This window comes from Euprymna scolopes, chromosome 37 (assembly GCF_053919585.1).
Source record: "Euprymna scolopes isolate OS-2025 chromosome 37, ASM5391958v1, whole genome shotgun sequence".
Taxonomy (NCBI): Eukaryota; Metazoa; Mollusca; class Cephalopoda; order Sepiida; family Sepiolidae; genus Euprymna; species Euprymna scolopes.
Genome location: NC_136518.1, coordinates 58,195,537 through 58,217,063, shown reverse-complemented (window position 1 = coordinate 58,217,063; position 21,527 = coordinate 58,195,537). Strand labels below are relative to the sequence as shown.

General features: G+C 33.5%; 1 protein-coding gene across 1 annotated transcript in view; it reads left to right on the top strand.

The window, feature by feature from the left end:
• Positions 1 to 21,527, top strand: part of LOC145261202 (uncharacterized) — a 751,089-nt gene that overhangs the window by 715,432 nt on the left and 14,130 nt on the right. Inside the window, exons 126-133 of the mRNA XM_080119542.1 lie at positions 109 to 252; positions 3,125 to 3,265; positions 4,613 to 4,761; positions 5,796 to 5,913; positions 7,168 to 7,291; positions 9,050 to 9,204; positions 11,289 to 11,564; positions 14,971 to 15,064. Of these exons, the coding sequence (XP_079975668.1) occupies positions 109 to 252; positions 3,125 to 3,265; positions 4,613 to 4,761; positions 5,796 to 5,913; positions 7,168 to 7,291; positions 9,050 to 9,204; positions 11,289 to 11,564; positions 14,971 to 15,044 (1,181 nt within the window). The 3' untranslated portion in view covers positions 15,045 to 15,064. The remainder of the gene's footprint in view (positions 1 to 108; positions 253 to 3,124; positions 3,266 to 4,612; positions 4,762 to 5,795; positions 5,914 to 7,167; positions 7,292 to 9,049; positions 9,205 to 11,288; positions 11,565 to 14,970; positions 15,065 to 21,527) is intronic.

Genomic DNA, 21,527 nt, shown 5'->3' with positions numbered 1-21,527 from the left:
CTTAGCTTTTATTATTGAGTAGGTAATTCCAACACCCAGAATAAATGAATATGAAAATCTTGTTCAAATTTTCTTTTATTTTAACTTTTGTGGTTTTTTCTTTTACAGATTCTCCAACTCTTGAGATAATTATTCGTCAGCAATCGATCGTGACGTCTGTCGGTAAACATATTGAACTGGTTTGCTCGGTTCGAGAAAACGGACAATTGGTTAACCTGGTTTGGACCAAACAAGGTGGACAACTTCCTATAGGTGAGAAGTACAAGCAAAGTGAAACTAAAATTAATCAAAACTTGCAATGGTTACGGTTGAGGTTCGGCAAGGGTAGGCTGCCCTAAAATCTGACAGGTGTGAGGGTCCTGAAATTTGATTGTGATGGTCGTTGATATTGAAATGTTTTAAGCAGCACTGGAACTTGAAATGTATACGAAGGTTCTTATGTTTGAAGATGCTGAATCAAAGTATATATTTGGATCTTAGCTCTTGAAGTTTTTTTGAGGATTAAATCTTAAAGTGAGGTACCTTTTTTAAATGTATGTGAGTGCTTTGGAGTTTTATTCTTATAAGATCCGTTATGTTTGTTAGAGTCCTGTGGTTTCTTAATGTCCTATTTTGTATAAGTGACAAACTATGCAAATTATGTTGTAGGTATGTTTTATTTTCCAATGTCCATGTGTCATGGAACAACAGTGAAAATAAGAACAATCAAGTCAAGATTCGGCTAATATATATGTTTGTGTGTGTGTGTGTGTGTGTGTGTTGTGTCGTAGAACAACAGTAGAAATAAGAACAATCAAGTCGAGGCTCAGTTAAGGAACAAGTGTATTAACAATAATGTACAAAGATAGGAAAGCGTGGATATCTGCTGGGCACTCGGCAAGCAGTTGAAGAGCAGTCGCATCTCTCTCACCGGTGTTGGAATTATTAGCGCTATTTATAGTGCTAATCGGTGTAAATTCCTCTGTTCAAGGAAGACCGGTATAACAGTTAACATTGCAATTAAGGTGATATATTAACATAATCACATGACAGAGGGAGTGCACAGTATAAAGGCTCAACAATAAGGAAGGATGAAATTAAAGTCGTCATTGATAGAAAAACTTTTAAAAGCATAGTAAATAAACACTCCAAGATGAAATTATCGGAATTAAGTGGTAATGACTTCAAATGTCTCATATTTGCACAGTGGTGGATGCCAAAACACAGATTAGAAGTTCTTAAACATGAATATGAGTCAAATTTAACACTCTAGAAAATAGCCAGAGACCGCCAACAGTTTATTAGCATGCATTAGGAATCGAAGGGTATCAAATAGTCTGCAATCTCCTACACCAGAAAGATTTTCAACCAGAAAAAATTTACTACAGTAATAAAATCTGATAGTCAAAAATACTTAATACATTTCCTGATTTTCTTTCTTGATGTAAACTACTACCACCTTGGCGCTTCTTCCAACCAGTGAGTGCATTGGGTGCCACTAATTAATGGACGAACTCACCCACCTCCCCGGCCAGCGCAATACATGGCCAAACCATCAGTCTCCTTCTCAACAGAGTTTTTTCCAGGGCAAGGATGTTACATCTAGCGTGTATGGTCGAGTTAGGTATCCAGTTGGAGAGGCAATTGCTCAAGATACGGTGAAGACAGTAATGATCAAAGTTTATGAAGATCCTCTCTGCAGAGTGGCCAGGTATCACATACATAGAGAAGAATTTTTCTGACCATGGCCACGTAGATCCACAACTTCATGGAATGTCTTATCTCCTAGCGAGACCGCAGTCGTTTTTAAAGATAGATGGCGATTGCTCTAGCCAGGTTGATATGGATGATTTTGTCTTTTGCTTGACCAATGGCTGTAAAATTGGCACCAAGGTATTTGAAACTTTCAAACTCTTCCACAGCTTCACCATCGAGTTTATAGCCACTCAGTCAAGTGGGGGGAAGTTGCCAGAGAGAATCTTCATCTTAGAAGCATTGATTCTCATTCAAACTATTTTGGCCATGTGTAACTCGCCAAGGATCACGACGTCATCAGCAAAATTGAGATCGGTGAGAGAACAACACCCTGACACCAGCAATGCCAGCCAAGCTTTTCTCTAAGATTCAGTCGATGATATAGTCGAACAAGATAGAGATCACACCTCCTTTTTTGGACAACAAAGGAGTTGGATTCTTCCTCATATAACTCTGTAAGACTTCCTGTTTTGGGTAGCTTTTTCTTAACTAACTTTCCTTCTAGATCTATTAAAATTTTACGAAAATATACAATTCCATTGATAATTAGAAGAGAGCGAGTCTTTTATTATTGACCATTTCATCTGTTTCTTACACAGTAATGTGATATTTCTGTGATGGACACAATGATCCTGACTCTGGATCAAACAACTGAATCGGATTGGTTCGTTGTTTTATGGCATACCAATCCTTTTTAGGTTATTTAATGCCGAATCCGGTGATTTTGAAGAAAATTTTTTTTAATAAAATATTTGTTTTTTGCAAGTCGATTTCTATTTAACCCATAGTTGGAACCCTAACAGGTACTACCACTCCGGGTCAGAGTGGACCTGGAGCAATGGCAATTAAAGGGTGGCTCTACACTCCTCAGAGCCTGCAAGCTGGGGTGTCACCATTTGGATATAGTTTAAGGTCATATCCAGGACCTCAAACAACTGAAGTGACCCTGATTGACCTCATTCTCACCATAAAGTAGTCTGTCTTTGCCTGTCATGTAATTTGAAAATCAAGAAAATATCGAAATCTTAGGTTATTAGTGAAGATCAAACACATAATTTAAGACAAATAAAATAACCGGTTATTACACCAGTAAGAAAAGAGAGTGAATGAATTATCTGTATTCTCATTGGTTAAAAAAAATTGAGATTATTTAATTTCTGAAATCTACTCAAGAGAGTCGAAGAAAGGATAAGGAACCAAGCCAGAGAAAACGTCCAGCGATTGTGAGTCGTATTATTTTTGATTGAGGCAACAAGTCGATTATTATCATTATAAATTTAACTTTTCAGTGTCTCATTACTCAGTGTTAACAGTTCGGATTGAATTTCAAACATTCTTCAATTTTATGATTTAATGTTGCTTTTTTAAAACTTGATTGTTCTCTTTGCAGGATCCACTCAGAGAAATGGAGTCCTTGTTATTGACAGTGCAAAACCATCTGATTCTGGTGTCTATATCTGCACGGGTACCACCCAGACAGGATCTACTGGAACAAACAGAGCAGTTGTTACAATTAGTACACAACCAGTTGGTAAGTAGAATCAGTTCCTGCTTTCTCTAAATTCTTATTGGTCTCCCGATTTATCAGAGAGGGATCTATGTTTTCAGTGGCGTCCGTGTGTCTGTTAGTCCGGACGATTGCCAGATAACCATCCATTAGTTTTTCCTGAAATTTTGCCACAAATTGTATTTCATTAGATGCAAAAATTTCCGTTGCATCCATAGGGGCTCAATAGGTAAAAATGCCCTAAAATAGCCAAAAATGACACATTTTGCCCCATAACTTTTGATCCATCCATTAGATTTTTCAAAATGTGGAGCTCATTGTTCTTAATATAACTCCAGTATAGATGACCCTGGCAAAATTCTGGTGTTCTTCGCCGGGGACTTTTAGTGCTAAAAGACGCCCCATTTTGTGGCTCTTTTTTCATATTTCTCAACAAAAACTTGATATGTTTGACTATATAGTGGTTTTTCACAGGGGTCAACTCAAATATACATGTGTTAAGGCCTAAAACTGCACCGTTATCCATTTACACTACGATTTGGCGTCCCCAGGGGTTCAAAAGAGGTCAAAAATGTCCCAAAATGGCCAAAAGTGACACTTTTTTTCCTCATAGCGTTTGATCCATCCAGTAGATTTTCCTGACAATTGGCCAAAATGTGGAGGCCATTGTTCTTAATATAAATTTAGTATGGGTGACCCTGGCAAAATTCTGGTTAGCATCCCTCTAAAACTTTTAGGGCTAAAAAAAATTCCTTTTTGGAGTTCTTTTTACATATTACTAAAAGACTTGATATGTCTATATAGTGGTTTTCCATGGTGCTGAATTCAAATATACATGTCTTAAGGCGTGAAACTGCACCGTTTGCCCATTTTCACTGGGATTCGGTGTTTCCAAGAGCTCAAAAGGGGCCACAAATGCCCCAAAATTGAAAAAAATTACACTTTTTGCCCCATCCATTAGATTTTTCTGAAATTTGGTGAAAATGTGAAGGCAACGTTGGCCTTTCACACTTCTCCCAGTCATCATTTCTTCACTATTTTTTATGGCGTCATCTCACATGCAGTACCAGAGGGAGACCATTCACACACCGTTTGTTCTTACTAATATAAGAAATTAGAGCTCACATGTCAGGATATGACACCATGCGCAGAGAGTCCTAATTTACGCATAGCATAAAACATTGATCACTGATCGTGTTATATAGCCATCTGAGGATATGTGCACTGTATGTATGACGTATAACCATTATAATAAAAAAGGGAGTGAACGAATTATCTGTATTCTCATTGGTTAATTGTTTGTGTCGTCTATTTGTGTCGTCATAATAATTGACCATTATGATACTCATCACGGTTATTTTCTGTTCTTAGGAGTTCGTCCAACTGCCAGAATTGAACCTGATGGTGTTGTAACCATATCCCAAAAGACAACTGGAACTTTGCGTTGTATTGTAACTGGAGAACCCACACCAACAATCACCTGGTCAAAAGCCCGTGGAGACCTTTCAAGGAATCACCAGGTGAGTTTTTTTATCTGTTTATAATTGCTTGCATCGTTTATGCAATCCATTAATTTGAGTTCTGGAAGTTTAGAAATATTGGTTTTCAAATTTTTATAATTTAGACTATTCTCATCATATTCCCGATTTTTCTTCTGCAGATACAACTAAAAAAAGTTTTTATAAGCTAAAATGTTAATATAATGACCAAATTGATAATAGTAATCTAGTAATACAAATAATATTATTTCATTTTGTTGGTGAATTTCATTTTCTTTTTAACACTCCTTAAGCTTAAGCATTAAATTTTATTGATTTTTTTTTTTTTTTTTAGAATGAAAATCTAATGGATTTTATTAAAAAAATCAGAATTGTAGATATAAGGTTTAGTAGGATTATAACTTGATTTTAATTATTGGAAGGAACATGAAAGTGATGCAGAACTGTTCTGTACATGTGTGTGTGTGTGTGTGTGTGTATATATGTCTGTGTGTTTAGTCATCCGCAGACATTCTTTTGCTGTGTTACAGTTCTTTAGTATGGCGAGAAAGGCAAGCACTTCAAGCCAAGAATGATACTGAACAGTTTTATCAAAAGTTGGAAATTCTATTCATTCGGATACAAGTCACAAGAAAATAATATCTCAATGTTTACATAAACATTATCAGTCACAGAAGAGTGCTCCATTAATTTTTACAAAGAGCTTTACATTATTGCTAATGGTGTTTTGCGATTTCACTTGCCATGATACTCATACCCCGTATGAGTGTTAAGCGTATGTAGTCATCTGCAGACTGATTTCACTGTATCACAGCTTTTTAATATGGCTAGGCAGGCAAGTGCTTCTTGCTGGGATCAAAACTTTATTTATTGACACTTAGCAGTTCTAACCATTAGGTAATCAACACATTTTTTTTCAATTACTTATATAAAGAACAGTTAATGAATAATTTCGTAAGGATTCCAAATAGATTGTTTGTCAGTTCCTCCATCTCGTCCCCTCCAATTTGTTTATTATTATGCAAATGATAAAAACTTTTTTTTTTTTTTTTCAGATAAATGGCAATATCTTGCGAATCACTGAAACAATGATAGAAGATCGTGGAGTCTACATCTGTAAAGCTTCTAATATCGCTGGCACCGTACAGGCGTCGGTCATCGTAGAAGTCGAACGTTAGTAGTATTATATCTTTAACCTCTTATTTTAAAATAGTAAAAAAAAAGAGCTAATAAAATAACCTTCTGAGACTTCTTTCATCTGACATCATGACATAAGTTTCATCAGAAAAGAATGCAATTGATGAAAGACGCAAGACAAGAAAATCACATGTTTATCCTCCCCCCCCCTCGTGAGAAGATTTGGATGCAAAATTTGATAATGTAGAAGTGAAAATCAAAGTAAAATAAAACTGATGATGCTGACACTCATCATGAATATTTCATTATATATATTATCAGCTTCTTTAGAATGTAATCTACACATATTCCTCAGTTTATGGATGGAGTTATGCTTCAAATAGACTTTCATTTTAATTAGCTGTAATTTGCAATTAACTCATCAAGCGATCCATCTCTGACTAATCTATGTATCATGCTACCTGCGCGCATGTGCAATGTATGCCTGTGCACTGAAGCTCACAAATTCCGAAATAAAAAATAAATATGGCCAGTGAGGATTGAAGACATGTGTTGCATGGAGAGAAATTATTTGAGAATGATACAAGGAATGTGCAATATAGGTCTTAAAGATGGACTGATTATTTTAGAGGAAGATTAAATCTGGACAGTATAGGGAAATGTGTGCGCAAAACAGGAAACTTTGTTGGTTTGGTCACATTGAAAGAATTAATGAGTTTTAGGTTAGTAGATGTAGAACAATTGAAGTAGCAGAGTTAGTTGGCAGGGTAAGACACAGATAAACGTGAGAGGAAGTGATAAGGATTGATTAAAAAGAAAAAGGTATCAATAAAAACCTGGCCAGGAATAGGTTAGTTTGGAAATCAGTTTCTAAAAGCCGTCCAACACATGTCAGCATGTAAAACATACAAGAATGGTAAACCAAAGAGTAGAAACCTGCAAGATTTTTTGTATACAACTATATATGCTATACTAGATACTCTGATGTCTTTGTGTGCTCTAATTTTAATTCTGGGGAAGTAAGACTTAAGATTATATATATATGACAACATTTTGCCGAAAGATTTTAACAAATTCCATTAGATTAAGAATTTTTGGAATCTATGTACAGGATATTTATTGGTGTTGATTTTTTTTTTTTTTTTTTTTTTTAAGCAATGATTATAAAATATTATGTCATAAATTTTGTACCCTAGTGTGTTATAAATTATGAGTAAATATATTCAATTATCTATAGAAATATAGAAACTATAATGCACTATTTTTTTTTTTTTTTTTTTAAATTTATAGGACGAGAATTGCCAAGAATTGATATGTATCCGAAAGAATCTCAGACAATTTCTGCTGGTGGTGGCGCACTATTCCAATGCCGACTTACTGCAGGAATACCATCCCCAACTCTCACTTGGACAAGGTAAATGATGAAACCTTTTTGTTATTTTTTGGAATTTGTTTTTCTTTATGTATTATGTATTCCAGACAAATGTTCTACCCAAAATGAATTAAATGAGGTTTCTATTAGTTTATGTCGCAAAGAAAATCATTGTTAAACAGTTATTGGGAATTTGTGGAAATTACGAAGATTTGCAAGCCTGGACTCTGTTTCTGAAAAGCCTTTTTAAGAGGGAGATAACGCGTGATTATTTTTAACTTAAAAACCATATCTAAAGATAGCACGATCGATAACCTATGCTAGCACTCAAAAATATATCTCAAGTTTTGATTTGATAAAATATATTTTTGTTGTTTTATATTATTTGTTTTGTCATTCTACAATAGTATTTAATATATATAATTTCCTGCTTTTAGTTTTTAGCATAATTCATTTTAAATTTCTTAGCCTATAGGAAGGAATGGGTACCTTTTTTCTCTCAGTGAGAGCAAGAGTAACTTTTTCACGATAAAGTCGTCTACCACATGTAGGATTTGCTCATGTTTACCGATCGACCACTTGGATTATTACAATTACTATAAGACTATTTCACTTTATATCTACATCTAACCAATCAATATTTTTTTTGGGGGGGGGGGATTGTACCAAATTTTTCAACTTTTTCTTCACCGAACCTGGACTTCATTTGAAATATCCTTTTAACACCTGAATTTCTGCATTATTATTAACTTTTATACAAATATGACTTTTCTCATAATTTGTAGTTTTCAATTTCTGTGCTAACCAGCAAAATTATAGCTTACCTATGATTATTATTTTGCTTACTATTCTTCCTCTAAGGATAAGAGCCATTCTTTGAAACTCTATGTAATAAGAAAATTTTAAGTTTTCAACTTGTGTTCTTTGTTGAATAATCAATTTTTGTAAATTCTAATTTACAGAGTTTTAATTGATTTTTTTATATCAATGCTCAATTTCGAATATTGAGCTTTTTCATTTGGTTAGGATTGTCCTATAAATATCTAATATTCGCTTTAACTTTACACAATTATTCAATTTGAAAATTTGAATTTTTTATATATATATATATATATATATATATATATACACTCACACACACACACATTAGCTGTACATACCAGACATTGCCAGTTAAAAGAAAAACACTGCCTGGCAGAAGGCTTAGTCACATACATTTTGAGATACGCAAAATATAAGTTGTTACGATTTTCCTGAAAATTGGCACATTTTGGATTTTTGTAAGCATTAAACATAATCATCTTCATCCATGAAATTCAAACAGAAAAATAAAATCTCATAGCTTAAAGGAAAGTAACTCGTGTTAAATAAAAACTTATTTCCGTTTTTAAACTCAGCTGATGTTGGTTATAACTAACAATTAAAAATATCGAATTATATGTAAATCAAATTAAAAATAAGTTAAATAAATCAACTTAACATAATATTTCTAAATAGAATGTTTAAAACAATTCTATGACTAATTTCCATTAAAAATTTTGAGCTAATTATGAAAACAGGTTTTCTTTAATATGCAAACGAGATAACCTCTTGAATGTTCATTTTGAATAAATAGTATATATGAAAATCATGCAGGAATAAAATGTATATAATAGTCCGTTTTCAGTATGAAAATCTATTTGTGAAACAGTTTACCATTTGTATGTATTAACCAAATTGTGAACAGACAGACAGGAATGCGACTTATATAACTTTATATAAATAAAGATATCAAAAGTTTTTTGCCCTTATAATTTTCAGAGCGGGTAATGAAGCACTGACAAGTCAAGCTCAAATTATGGATAATGGTGTCCTCAGATTCACGGGTGTTACTTCTGCAGACCAGGGTGAATATATTTGTTCCGCAACCAACGTTGTTGGTACAATCACTGCCACTGCCACTCTGGTTGTTACTGGTAAGTAATTTATTTTTTTTTTTAATTTTATTAAATTGTAATTTTTTTGTCTCTTCTAATTGAGTGCAAACCTTGGCAATTCGAGGAATGGGTACTCCATGTTTCTGCCAGATTTACTCCCCTCCTTGGATTGACTCCCTATCCATATTCGTAGATTTTGATATGCTTGTGAATTAAAGCATAAAATTAATTTTAAAAAATTAAAGCCTATGACAAACTAAGTAAAAAAAAGAACTAAAAAAACTTGTAAAAATAGAACAAAAAGAGACGATTCGACCTATGTAATCTGATTTTCTTCAGGTGTATCTGATCGAACTCTGGGATCTCGGAAATCTACATGGAATTTCGAATAGAGCACTCTAGCATGCTCTTGTTGCATCAGCTATGATAGAATAGAAATCTTAAGGAATTCACCTGCACTGAGGATTAGACCTTTAACTCCCATAGTAATGCCCGGTCCTGGATATGACCTTAAACTATATCCGATGGTGAGGCCCCAATTTACAGGCTTTGGGGAGTGTGGAGCCACCCTTTAATTACCACTGTTCCCAGGTCCACTCTGACCCGGAGTGGTAGTACCTGTTAGGATCCCAACTATGGGTTAAATGGAAACCGACTTGAAAACAAGAAATATATTTTATTAAAAAAAATTTTCTTCAAAATCTTTGGATTCGGCATTAAATAACCCGAAAAAGGTTGATATGCCGTAAAACAAAAACAAACAACCAACACATAGTAATGTAACTTACGACTGAATTTTACTAAATAGTTTATCCATTATGCCACATGCAGACATCTCTAGTATAAATTTTAGAGATAAAATTTGTAAGTTGCACTCTACTGGAGGTTGAAGGTTAAATTTTCAGTGTGGATGGCATTCAAAATACAACTGTGAATTATTTAAAACTTCTGCCCAATCATAGCTAACGGAACAAGAGCTTGCCATTCCCATGTTTTAAATTTCATGCAGATTCATGAGTACGACGGAAAGATTCTTGAGTTTAACAAGATACACCTGAAGACGGTGAAGATTACATTGACCGAAAAGTTGTTAAAATAACATGAAAGGTAACATTAATCCAAGTAATTCAAATAATATGAATTATCAATCTCCCATCTCAAAAACTTAGAAACATAGTACAAAAAAAGAAAAAAATTTAGATGTGGAAACATGCGTCAGCAAAAAAACAATATTTTACTTTTGTACTTGTTGATTTAACAGATATTCAAATCTATTAATTTGATTTAAAACCTATTCTTCTGAAAACCTACCAGTTTGTGGTAACGGTGTGGAAAGACAAATGAGTGACCATGGTTAGCATGTGCCCGCTGTAAGAAACCGTTGGCATGAGAACCTAGAATTATTTAGATACGAGGCAAGTGCGATTATGCATATTCAGGCGCTGTTGGAATCCAAAATAGAAGAATAAAAGGAGACAGATTTTTTCTTGAAACTTTTGTTTTTGGACGCTATCTCGTTCATGTGTGTTTTGTTGTTGGGGGGGGGGAGGGAAGAAAGAAGGACTGCCGTTGCTTATGTGAAAGGCGAACGTCTCGTCGTTAGTGAAGAGAAGAAAATAATCCGGCTTGAGTGTGTGTTCTTTCAAATGGAAATAATTTACGTGATTGAAATGGAAACTAATTATTTCAATACATTTTTCAGTCGCAAATTATAAATACGAGGTGCCTTCAATAAGTTTCTGGACGTTTTTGTACAGGCATTTAAAATTGAAAAATTCAGCATGTTATTGTTGTACATCTTATGAGATGACTGGCAGTTATTATTATTTCAGGTACAAATGAACAGCTACAGCAGGAATTGGAATACATCTTAATAAAGCCTGATTGTCATAGTTGGTGAATTTTAAAAAATGCAATCTCGTATATCTTTCACAATAATATACAAATGTGTGGTGCCACCACTTTTATGAGATCCCAACTTCTCGTAGTCCCAGAAATACATTGCTGACAATGCTCCTTGATCCACTATCTTACTGTATTTTTATATGTGCTAAAATGTTCAATAGTATTGCATTTTTTTATAAATATTAATGCGCTTTTTCTTTTGTGTTTGAAATTGGTAGGCCCACCAAAGATTATCTTGTACCCACGTCAAATTCGTGTGAAGGTTGGAGATCATGTACGTGTAGAGTGTATAGCCGAGGGTGATCCTCCTCCAAATGTCTACTGGCAGTATCCGACACGACATAGTCTCGATTTTGATAGCAGTCCTCGCATCAATACACCACAATCTGTTGCTGTGTTAGAAATAAATAGCGTTACTGCCCAGGACGCGAAATATTATACGTGCGTTGCCGAGAACGAAGGCGGACGAGTACAGGAAAGAGTAGAACTTATTGGTAAGAAATTTACACTCTATTTCTTTTATCGATTATGTCTTTTGTGTGTTTTCTATATTAATGAGTCCCAACTTACCAAAATCAAAAGCCATTCGAGGATAAGGTTTGCGAGATTGTCAGTTGGATGATGAACATTATAAGATAGTTGAGAATGATGTACGGTGTGGGCAAATTTTGATTGTCTTTTCTAATCGCTTATTCCAAATATAAGTTAACGTAATCTTTTTAATTAAAAACAATAATCTTTCTAAATTATAAACAGCTTTGCAAGTCAGTTCTATTTACCTTCCCCACACACACATGCATACATACAGAAATTCATCTCTTGCTCTCTCATACTCTCTATATAAAAGGCACTTTGTGTCTGTGAGTTCGTTCCCTATGGACTCGAAAATGGCCGGACCGATTTTTATCAAATTTCACACAAATGTGCTTAGTGTATGCGAGTGTTCTTAGATAGTTTTGTATCGGAATATCTCCGATAAGCATCGAAAATCGATAATAAGAATACATTAAAACAAGTCCGATTTTCACCAAAGTTAAAACTTTTATACAGCCTAACATTACAAGGGAATTTGAGAGGTTTTATCACCACACAAACAGAAGGGCCCAGCGTTTAAAATCAACAATAGGTTCTTTGATAAGACAGGTGTGCGTTCAAAATGATTTTTTCTATTTGGAACACAACCCAACCATGATACTTGACTTTTGCATCTTAAACCGTAATTTAAGTTATTATATAAAAGTAATTTCATAAATACAACCGTAGTCTCTTTATAATGCAATGTAGAGTACAATGTATTGTGGAATAAGTCACTGTGGAAAGGCATGTGAAGTTTCCCCCAAGTACATCGTGGTGTGTTCCCAATTATACCAGGGAATCAATCGATTTGATGAAAAAATGGGTGATTTATGTATGTATTTATATGTACATGTCTGTATACATGTACGTATGTATATATATATATATATATATATATATATATATATATATATAATGTGTGTGTGTAAATTATTTCGATGGACCCTACACCTTAGTTTGATCTTTAATCGATAAGTTCGGTTTCACAATAAAACCTACTTGAAACTCGGATACCAAATGTAATCGTTACTTCAATTGATTTTTGATAGTATAACCATGACTAAATAATATCACATTATCAGTTAATGGAGTTATTGGCCATGATGGACAGAGTTAACGTGGTATTCATCAGCCTAATCGGCAAGATTTCCCGTAACTCTAAAAACACTGGTATCTATGTCTAATCGAAATATTGTAATATATGATAGTTACGTAACAATTTTATAAATGTCATTGTTAACTCTGATTTTTATTTCTCCCCTCTCAATTTTAAAAAAATTTATATGCATACTACTACATATGCACCATTTTGTGTGTGTGTGTGTGTGTGTGTATAAACTAGCAATACCAGTATCTCCGCGTTGCCTGGGAAACTTGAAGAAACCAAGAACTTCTGCTTCCATTTATTTGTTGAGAGAGGGTTCACAGAGTGTTTTGTTTGGAATTTTGTTTAAGGTTGTAATTTATATCTGGATCGCAACTTATTGAAGACCAAGTAAGAAGTTTACCCCAAAGTAATTTTTTTTTTTTTTTTTTTTTTTTTTTTGACCTGAAATGAAATTTGTATTTCCTGGAGAAACTGGTTGTTTAACTTTAAGATTGTTTTTTATATATTTTTTAAATTTATGAATAAATATGGGAAACTAAAAAGCGTATAGGTTTTATCAAATTATTTCTTTTTTTTTTTTTTTTTTTTTAAATTAGGACTTCTGTGAAACCGATACTAATTGTATTAAGAAATATTTTTCTAATTAAATATATTGAATGAAGCCGTTTAAAATTTAAAAAAATTGAAATGAATGGCTCTCATCTTGGGGAAGCACCATGTCTTAAACTTCTAGACTGACTTTTACTCCTGATCTGAAATGAAACACGTGCATCAAATTTATTGCCAAGACCTCTGGAAAAATGATTGGATCATTCTATCGCTGCAGTAGGTATCTCACTGCCAATGCAATGTTCGATCTATCTAAGAGCCAAGTAAGTCTTAAAATGGAGTACTATTGCCACATCGAGGCAGAAGATGTTCGGCGCATCCTATCCTGCCTTGATAGTTCAAAACCGGCTTCAAAACCTAGTAGGTGATGCCTTTTCTTTTCCCTGCAACCTCTTTACCACAGAAGATATGTGGCGAACCTGTCTCTTCTCTATCGTTATTTTCATGGCAAGTGCTCATCTGAGCTCCAATTTATGGCCTCCACTTCACAAAAATCACTCGACTAGCTACAACCACTATCAACAATTTCCCCCATTCTCTATCGGTGCCTAAATCTAAACGCAGATTCCAGGAACAAAGCTTCTTTCCTATAACTACCTGCCTGCAAAATACTGTTCCTCTGGCCTGCTTCCCAACCGACTACAATATCGTAGCCTTTAAATTCAATGTAAACAAGTTCTTGTTAAACCGACCCCTTAAATAATCAAATTCTATCCAACTTACACCATCTATATATTGATACGATAGCGTGTATGTTATTTTGTGTATCACGCTTACATCTTTTTTCTTCCGAGTCACTGTCGTTTAACTGTTATGACCTTCCATTTCTAGTAATAATTTTACCAAGAATTCAAGTTTTGGTTTCCGTTTCGATTATAGCTGACGGCACTCAACTTTATTTTTTTTATAAATATTTTTACCCAGAATTCTATATAAGTTTCGGTTTCGATTATAGCTGAAGGAACTCCAGTTATATAAATTATTTATAAAAAAAAAAAAAAATAGATGACTTGAGTGCCATCATTTATAACCGAAACCAAAACTTTAAAATATATTTTTTTTTTCTTAAGTTTTGGTTTCGATTCAAGCTTATGCATCCAAGTAATATGGATATCTTTTTTTATTTTTTGAATCATAACTTTCTAATAAGAATCGAAAGAAAATTGACTCTATAATATATACGAAATCTGCATAAATGAAAATATATTTAAGCGTATTTTATGACCGGGCTACGCCAGACGTCCCTGCTTGCTTAGGTAAATACTTTTGCAGTTTTAACAAGAGCTACAATAATATCAGGGCGTCTCCATTTACATTGAAAATCCACAGAATGCCAACATCAATATATTACATATGAAAGAGTTTGCTGTGGAATTTCACAGGTTCTGTTAGTTAACAAATACTACACTACTACCTTATATTCATTTATTCTTATCCTCTAGTGGTCTTCGAGCCTTGATAAGTGGTGACTCTCTTGTAAAAACAAACAAAAACGCTTAATTTAGACAGTTACATTTATGTATAGACTCGCATGTAATTAGACTGTACTTGTTTTCTATGAATAAATTTCATTTTAAAATTTTCTTTTAAAAATTCTCATTTAACAGTGGAAAGAACGGGGTGTTGTGGAGCCCCGTCCAAGCAACAATCGTTTGACTGTGAACGAAGGAGAAAAGGTTGAAGTGACATGTGAGACACAAGGTAAATAATTTTGCTTGCTTTGATATTAGGGAAATATTTTTAATACTCATCTTCTTTTCTCTATCTATTCTCTTTCTTTTCTATCTTCTTCCTTCTATCTTTTCTATCTTCTTCTTCTATCTTTTCTATCTTCTTCTTCTATCTTTTCTATCTTCTTCTTCTATGTTTTCTATCTTCTTCTTCTATCTTTTCTATCTTCTTCTTCTATCTTTTCTATCTTCTTCTTCTATCTTTTCTATCTTCTTCTTCTATGTTTTCTATCTTCTTCTATGTTTTCTATCTCCTTCTTCTATGTTTTCTATCTCCTTCTTCTATGTTTTCTATCTCCTTCTTCTATGTTTTCTATCTCCTTCTTCTATGTTTTCTATCTCCTTCTTCTATGTTTTCTATCTCCTTCTTCTATGTTTTCTATCTCCTTCTTCTATGTTTTCTATCTCCTTCTTCTATGTTTTCTATCTCCTTCTTCTATGTTTTCTATCTCCTTCTTCTATGTTTTCTATCTCCTTCTTCTATGTTTTCTATCTCCTTCTTCTATGTTTTCTATCTCCTTCTTCTATGTTTTCTATCTCCTTCTTCTATGTTTTCTATCTCCTTCTTCTATGTTTTCTATCTCCTTCTTCTATCTTTTCTATCTTCCTTCTTCTATCTTTTCTATCTCCTTCTTCTATCTTTTCTATCTTTCCTTCTTCTATCTTTTCTATCTCCTTCTTCTATCTTTTCTATCTTCTTCTTCTATCTTTTCTATCTTCTTCTTCTATCTTTTCTATCTTCTTCTTCTATCTTTTCTATCTTCTTCTTCTATCTTTTCTATCTTCTTCTTCTATCTTTTCTATCTTCTTCTTCTATCTTTTCTATCTTCTTCTTCTATCTTTTCTATCTTCTTCTTCTATCTTTTCTATCTTCTTCTTCTATCTTTTCTATCTTCTTCTTCTATCTTTTCTATCTTCTTCTTCTATCTTTTCTATCTTCTTCTTCTATCTTTTCTATCTTCTTCTTCTATCTTTTCTATCTTTCTTCTTCTATCTTTTCTATCTTCTTCTTCTATCTTTTCTATCTTCTTCTTCTATCTTTTCTATCTCTCTTCTTTCTATCTTTTCTATCTTTCTTCTTCTATCTTTCTATCTTCTTCTTCTATCTTTTCTATCTTCTTCTCTTCTATCTTTTCTATCTTCTTCTTCTCTATCTTTTCTATCTTCTTCTTTTCTATCTTTTCTATCTTCTTCTTCTTTCTATCTTCTTCTTTCTTCTTCTTCTTCTTTCTTTCTTTCTTCTTCTTCTTCTTCTATCTTTTCTATCTTCTTCTTTCTTCTTCTTCTTCTATCTTTTCTATCTTCTTCTTCTTTTCTATCTTTTCTATCTTCTTCTTCTTTTCTATCTTTTCTATCTTCTTCTTCTTCTTTTCTACTTCTTCTTTCTTCCTTTCTATCTTCTTCTTTTCTTTTCTATCTTTTCTATCTTCTTTCTTCTTTCTTTTCTATCTTTCTATTCTTCTTTCTTTTCTATCTTTCTATCTTCTTCTTCTTCTTCTATCTTTTCTATCTTCTTCTTCTTCTTCTCTTTCTATCTTCTTCTTCTTCTTCTTCTTTCTATCTTTCTATTCTTCTTCTTCTTCTATCTTTCTATCTTCTTCTTCTTCTTCTATCTTTTCTATCTTCTTTCTTCTTCTTCTATCTTTCTCTTCTTCTTCTTCTTCTTCTATCTTTCCTATCTTTTCTTCTTCTTCTTCTATCTTTCTTCTTCTATCTTTCTTCTTCTTCTATCTTTTCTATCTTTTCTTCTATCTTTTCTATCTTCTTCTTCTTCTTCTATCTTTTCTATCTCTTTTCTTCTTCTATCTTTTCTATCTTCTTCTTCTTCTTCTATCTTTTCTATCTTCTTCTTCTTCTTCTATCTTTTCTATCTTCTTCTTCTTCTTCTATCTTTTCTATCTTCTTCTTCTTCTTCTATCTTTTCTATCTTCTTCTTCTTCTTCTATCTTTTCTATCTTCTTCTTCTTCTTCTATCTTTTCTATCTTCTTCTTCTTCTTCTTCTATCTTTTCTATCTTCTTCTTCTTCTTCTTCTATCTTTTCTATCTTCTTCTTCTTCTTCTTCTATCTTTTCTATCTTCTTCTTCTTCTTCTATCTTTTCTATCTCTTCTTCTTCTTCTATCTTTTCTATCTTCTTCTTCTTCTTCTTCTATCTTTTCTATCTTCTTCTTCTTCTTCGATCTTTTCTATCTTCTTCTTCGATCTTTTCTATCTTCTTCTTCGATCTTTTCTATCTTCTTCTTCGATCTTTTCTATCTTCTTCTTCGATCTTTTCTATCTTCTTCTTCTATCTTTTCTATCTTCTTCTTCTATCTTTTCTATCTTCTTCTTCTATCTTTTCTATCTTCTTCTTCTATCTTTTCTATCTTCTTCTTCTATCTTTTCTATCTTCTTCTTCTATCTTTTCTATCTTCTTCTTCCTTCTTCTATCTTTTCTATCTTCTTCTTCTATCTTTTCTATCTTCTTCTTCTATCTTTTCTATCTTCTTCTTCTATCTTTTCTATCTTCTTCTTCTATCTTTTCTATCTTCTTCTTCTATCTTTTCTATCTTCTTCTTCTATCTTTTCTATCTTCTTCTTCTATCTTTTCTATCTTCTTCTTCTATCTTTTCTATCTTCTTCTTCTATCTTTTCTATCTTCTTCTTCTATCTTTTCTATCTTCTTCTTCTTCTTCTATCTTTTCTATCTTCTTCTTCTTCTTCTATCTTTTCTATCTTCTTCTTCTTCTTCTATCTTTTCTATCTTCTTCTTCTTCTTCTATCTTTTCTATCTTCTTCTTCTTCTTCTATCTTTTCTATCTTCTTCTTCTTCTTCTATCTTTTCTATCTTCTTCTTCTTCTTCTATCTTTTCTATCTTCTTCTTCTTCTTCTATCTTTTCTATCTTCTTCTTCTTCTTCTATCTTTTCTATCTTCTTCTTCTTCTTCTATCTTTTCTATCTTCTTCTTCTTCTTCTATCTTTTCTATCTTCTTCTTCTTCTATCTTTTCTATCTTCTTCTTCTTCTTCTTCTTCTTCTATCTTTTCTATCTTCTTCTTCTTCTTCTTCTTCTTCTATCTTTTCTATCTTCTTCTTCTTCTTCTATCTTCTTCTTCTTCTTCTATCTTTTCTATCTTCTTCTTCTTCTTCTTCTATCTTTTCTATCTTCTATCTTCTTCTATCTTCTTCTATCTTCTTCTATCTTCTATCTTCTTCTATCTTCTATCTTCTATCTTCTTCTATCTTCTATCTTCTTCTATCTTCTATCTTCTTCTATCTTCTTCTATCTTCTATCTTCTTCTATCTTCTATCTTCTTCTATCTATCTTCTATATTAATAAACTGAACCTATTTTTTCCCCGTGAGTTTGACCTTAATAGGATTAAAAATCAAGACATTACATGCAAATGTAATGTGCACAAACTGCAACACAGGATCTGAGCTGTGCTATAGCCCTATTACCCTTACACTTCCTCGATAACCGTACATTCCTATATTTTTGCTGGTGAGAGTTCCTGCCAAAATCGGTTACTTTCAATGGAAGTTGTAACATCTTTTCTCTCTATTAGATTCCTCCTTTCCTCGCTCCCCATTTACACCACATTGGATGCGTTCACAAGGAACAGTACGATGAAACACCGGTTTGGAATCGAACAAAAAAACGGCATAAATAGTGCGTTTTTTGGGGTTTTTTTTTAATTTTTTTTTTTTTTGCGCTTCTGCTTCAATGATTCTAGTTCGAGCAATCAAACTTTTTGGGGATTTTTCAAACACCCGGGCACCGCCGGATCTTTCATTAAAAACTTTTTTTTTTTCACGGTTTTTTTCTTGATAGTTTTAACATTGTTTTTTTTAGAATATTTAAACAGGGTTATTACTTCGCTTTGTTTTCATTTTACCATCCCTCAACCATACACTCATCTAAAAACCCGGGCAACGCCGGGTACCCACCGCTAGTAATCTATATAATGCAAAGGAAGGAAATAGATCCTGAAAATTACCTTAAAAATATCTGAACGAAAGAAAAAATTGAATTTGCCTTTTTTATTTAACAGACTATTCTTTTTGGGATCAGTATTCTGTTAGTATGTTATAAATTAAATCGTCCAACCTACTCAGAGGAATATTTATTAATTAACGTCTAAAATTTCACAAAAATTGGAAGTATCTTAATTTTATTCCCATTAAATCATTTCTCTCCGATAGGCTCATTAGAGTAGTGGTAGATGGACAAAAATCGGAGGCCTGCAATATAAATGCTGGAGTCCCTCAGGGGTCAATCCTGGGCCCAACTCTCTTCCTGATCTACATCAATGACCTCCCTAAACACATTCTTAAATCATTCGTTGACATCTATGCTGATGACACGACCATCTACGGCAACACATCAAAGGCTGTAAATGACAAAGTTCTCTCTGATTCTCTCTCCTCTGATCTCGAGAGCGTGTGGTTCAGTGGGGGAAGATGTGGCTGGTTACCTTTAATGCATCCAAAACCAAAGTCCTATCCTTATATCATCAACGCTCTGATCCCCATCTGGCATCAATTGTGATGGATGGCTCTCGTCTGGGTGAGGCCCCGTGTTTTGACAAGCTTCTGGGCTTGACCTTTACTCCTGATCTGAAATGGAACACGTACATCAAGTCTGTTGCCAAGGTCGCTGGAAAGATGGTGGGATCCTACCGCTCCAGAAGATATCTCACTACTGATGCAATTCTCTATCTATATAAAAGCCAAGTACGTCCAAGGATGGAATACTGTTGCCATATCTGGGCAGGAGCTTCTAAAAACAGCCTATCCTGCCTTGACAGAGTACAAAATAGACTTCGTGGCTTAGTGGGGGATGCCCTTTTCTCTACCCTACAACCTCTCTCCCACAGAAGAGACGTTGCGAGCCTATCCTTGTTTTATCGTTATTTCCATGGCAGGTGCTCATCTGAACTCCAATCTCTGGTCCCCCCTCGCCAATCTTTCATGAAAAACACCCGTCTAGCTGAATCCACAGTGAAAAATTTTCCCCACTCTATATCTGTGCCTAAATCAAAACGCGGATTCCATGAACAAAGCTTCTTTCTTAGAACTGCACGCCTGTGGAACTCTGTTCCGTCTGCCTGCTTCCCACCGGACTACAACTTGGATGTGTTCAAGTCCAACGTTAACAAATTCCTAATGAACCGCCCCCTTAAGTAAACACTTCATCAAATCTCCACACTAACGTAATGTACTTGCAATAACCCTTATCCCTGAGTGGCTTCCGGGCCTTGATAAGTGGTGATCACTGTGTAAAAAAAAAAAAAAAAAAAAAAAAAAAAAAAAAAAATTTGTATGAAACAAATGAACTAAAAATAGTCCAAAGTTTAACTTCTTACACCGATAAAATGTTTCCAAAATTCATAATGATTAATTCATTTAGGTGTGAATCCTATACATTAGAATATCTAAACATATAAACATACCCAATTTTATAGAGATTAACAGACTGCTCATTTTGGGATCAGTATTCTGTTAGTATGTTATATATTATACATAAAATTCTGTTTCCCTAAATCGAAATTTTAAAATTTAACTAAGAAATAAAGCTCTCTCAGTTTATATTTATTTTAGAATTTGCCTTCAAGCCAACCGGAGGTATGGGTTACCTGACGAGACCAATACTTTGATCGAAACAGTAGTTCTATTGTTGTAACCAATGTTACTTTGTCTAAAATTGAATAAAATAACAGAAAGTAACGCAGAAAGGTAACACATAACATAATATATGACACAAAAACATAAGTAATACAAAACAAAAAATATAATTCGTAACACATAACATGCATATAGACACAAGCGTTTCATAAATGTTCTCGAGTTCAAAGTAATTGTATTTGCTTTGTGTGTTTAGAATCTTTAGATGGGTATTGATAACTTGTATCATTTGGATCATTTAGATTTAAGAATAACATCCTATATAAAAAAAAAACTAGCTTGAACAATCCGAATACTACAAATTGTATTTGCTTGATTTTGATTCTCCGACAAAGGAAGGGTGGACCTATAAATTCATCCTTGTCCGTTCGTCTGTCCGCACTTTACTCAATAACTACCCCTTGGAATTTTTTTGAAATTCTGCACAAACATTAAACATGATATGAGTAAAAAAGTAACAGAACAGATTTTCCAGGAAAACTCCGGTTGCCCCCCCCCCAAGGGGTGCCTTTCGGGTTAAAATGGTTAAAATTGACACTTTTGTGCTTATTAAAAAATTGTTGCCTTGGATTTTTAAAACTTTCTGAAAAGTTGTAATTGATTTCTATATAATTTTGTTTGTCTATACTTCGCGATAACTCTAATAAAAACACTCCATTTTTGGAACTATTTTACGATATTTGTCCAAAATTTTCTGTATAAGTATTTAGCAGTTTTGCATGGTACTGAACTCAAATGTAAATATATAAAGACCCTGGGGACTTTTGG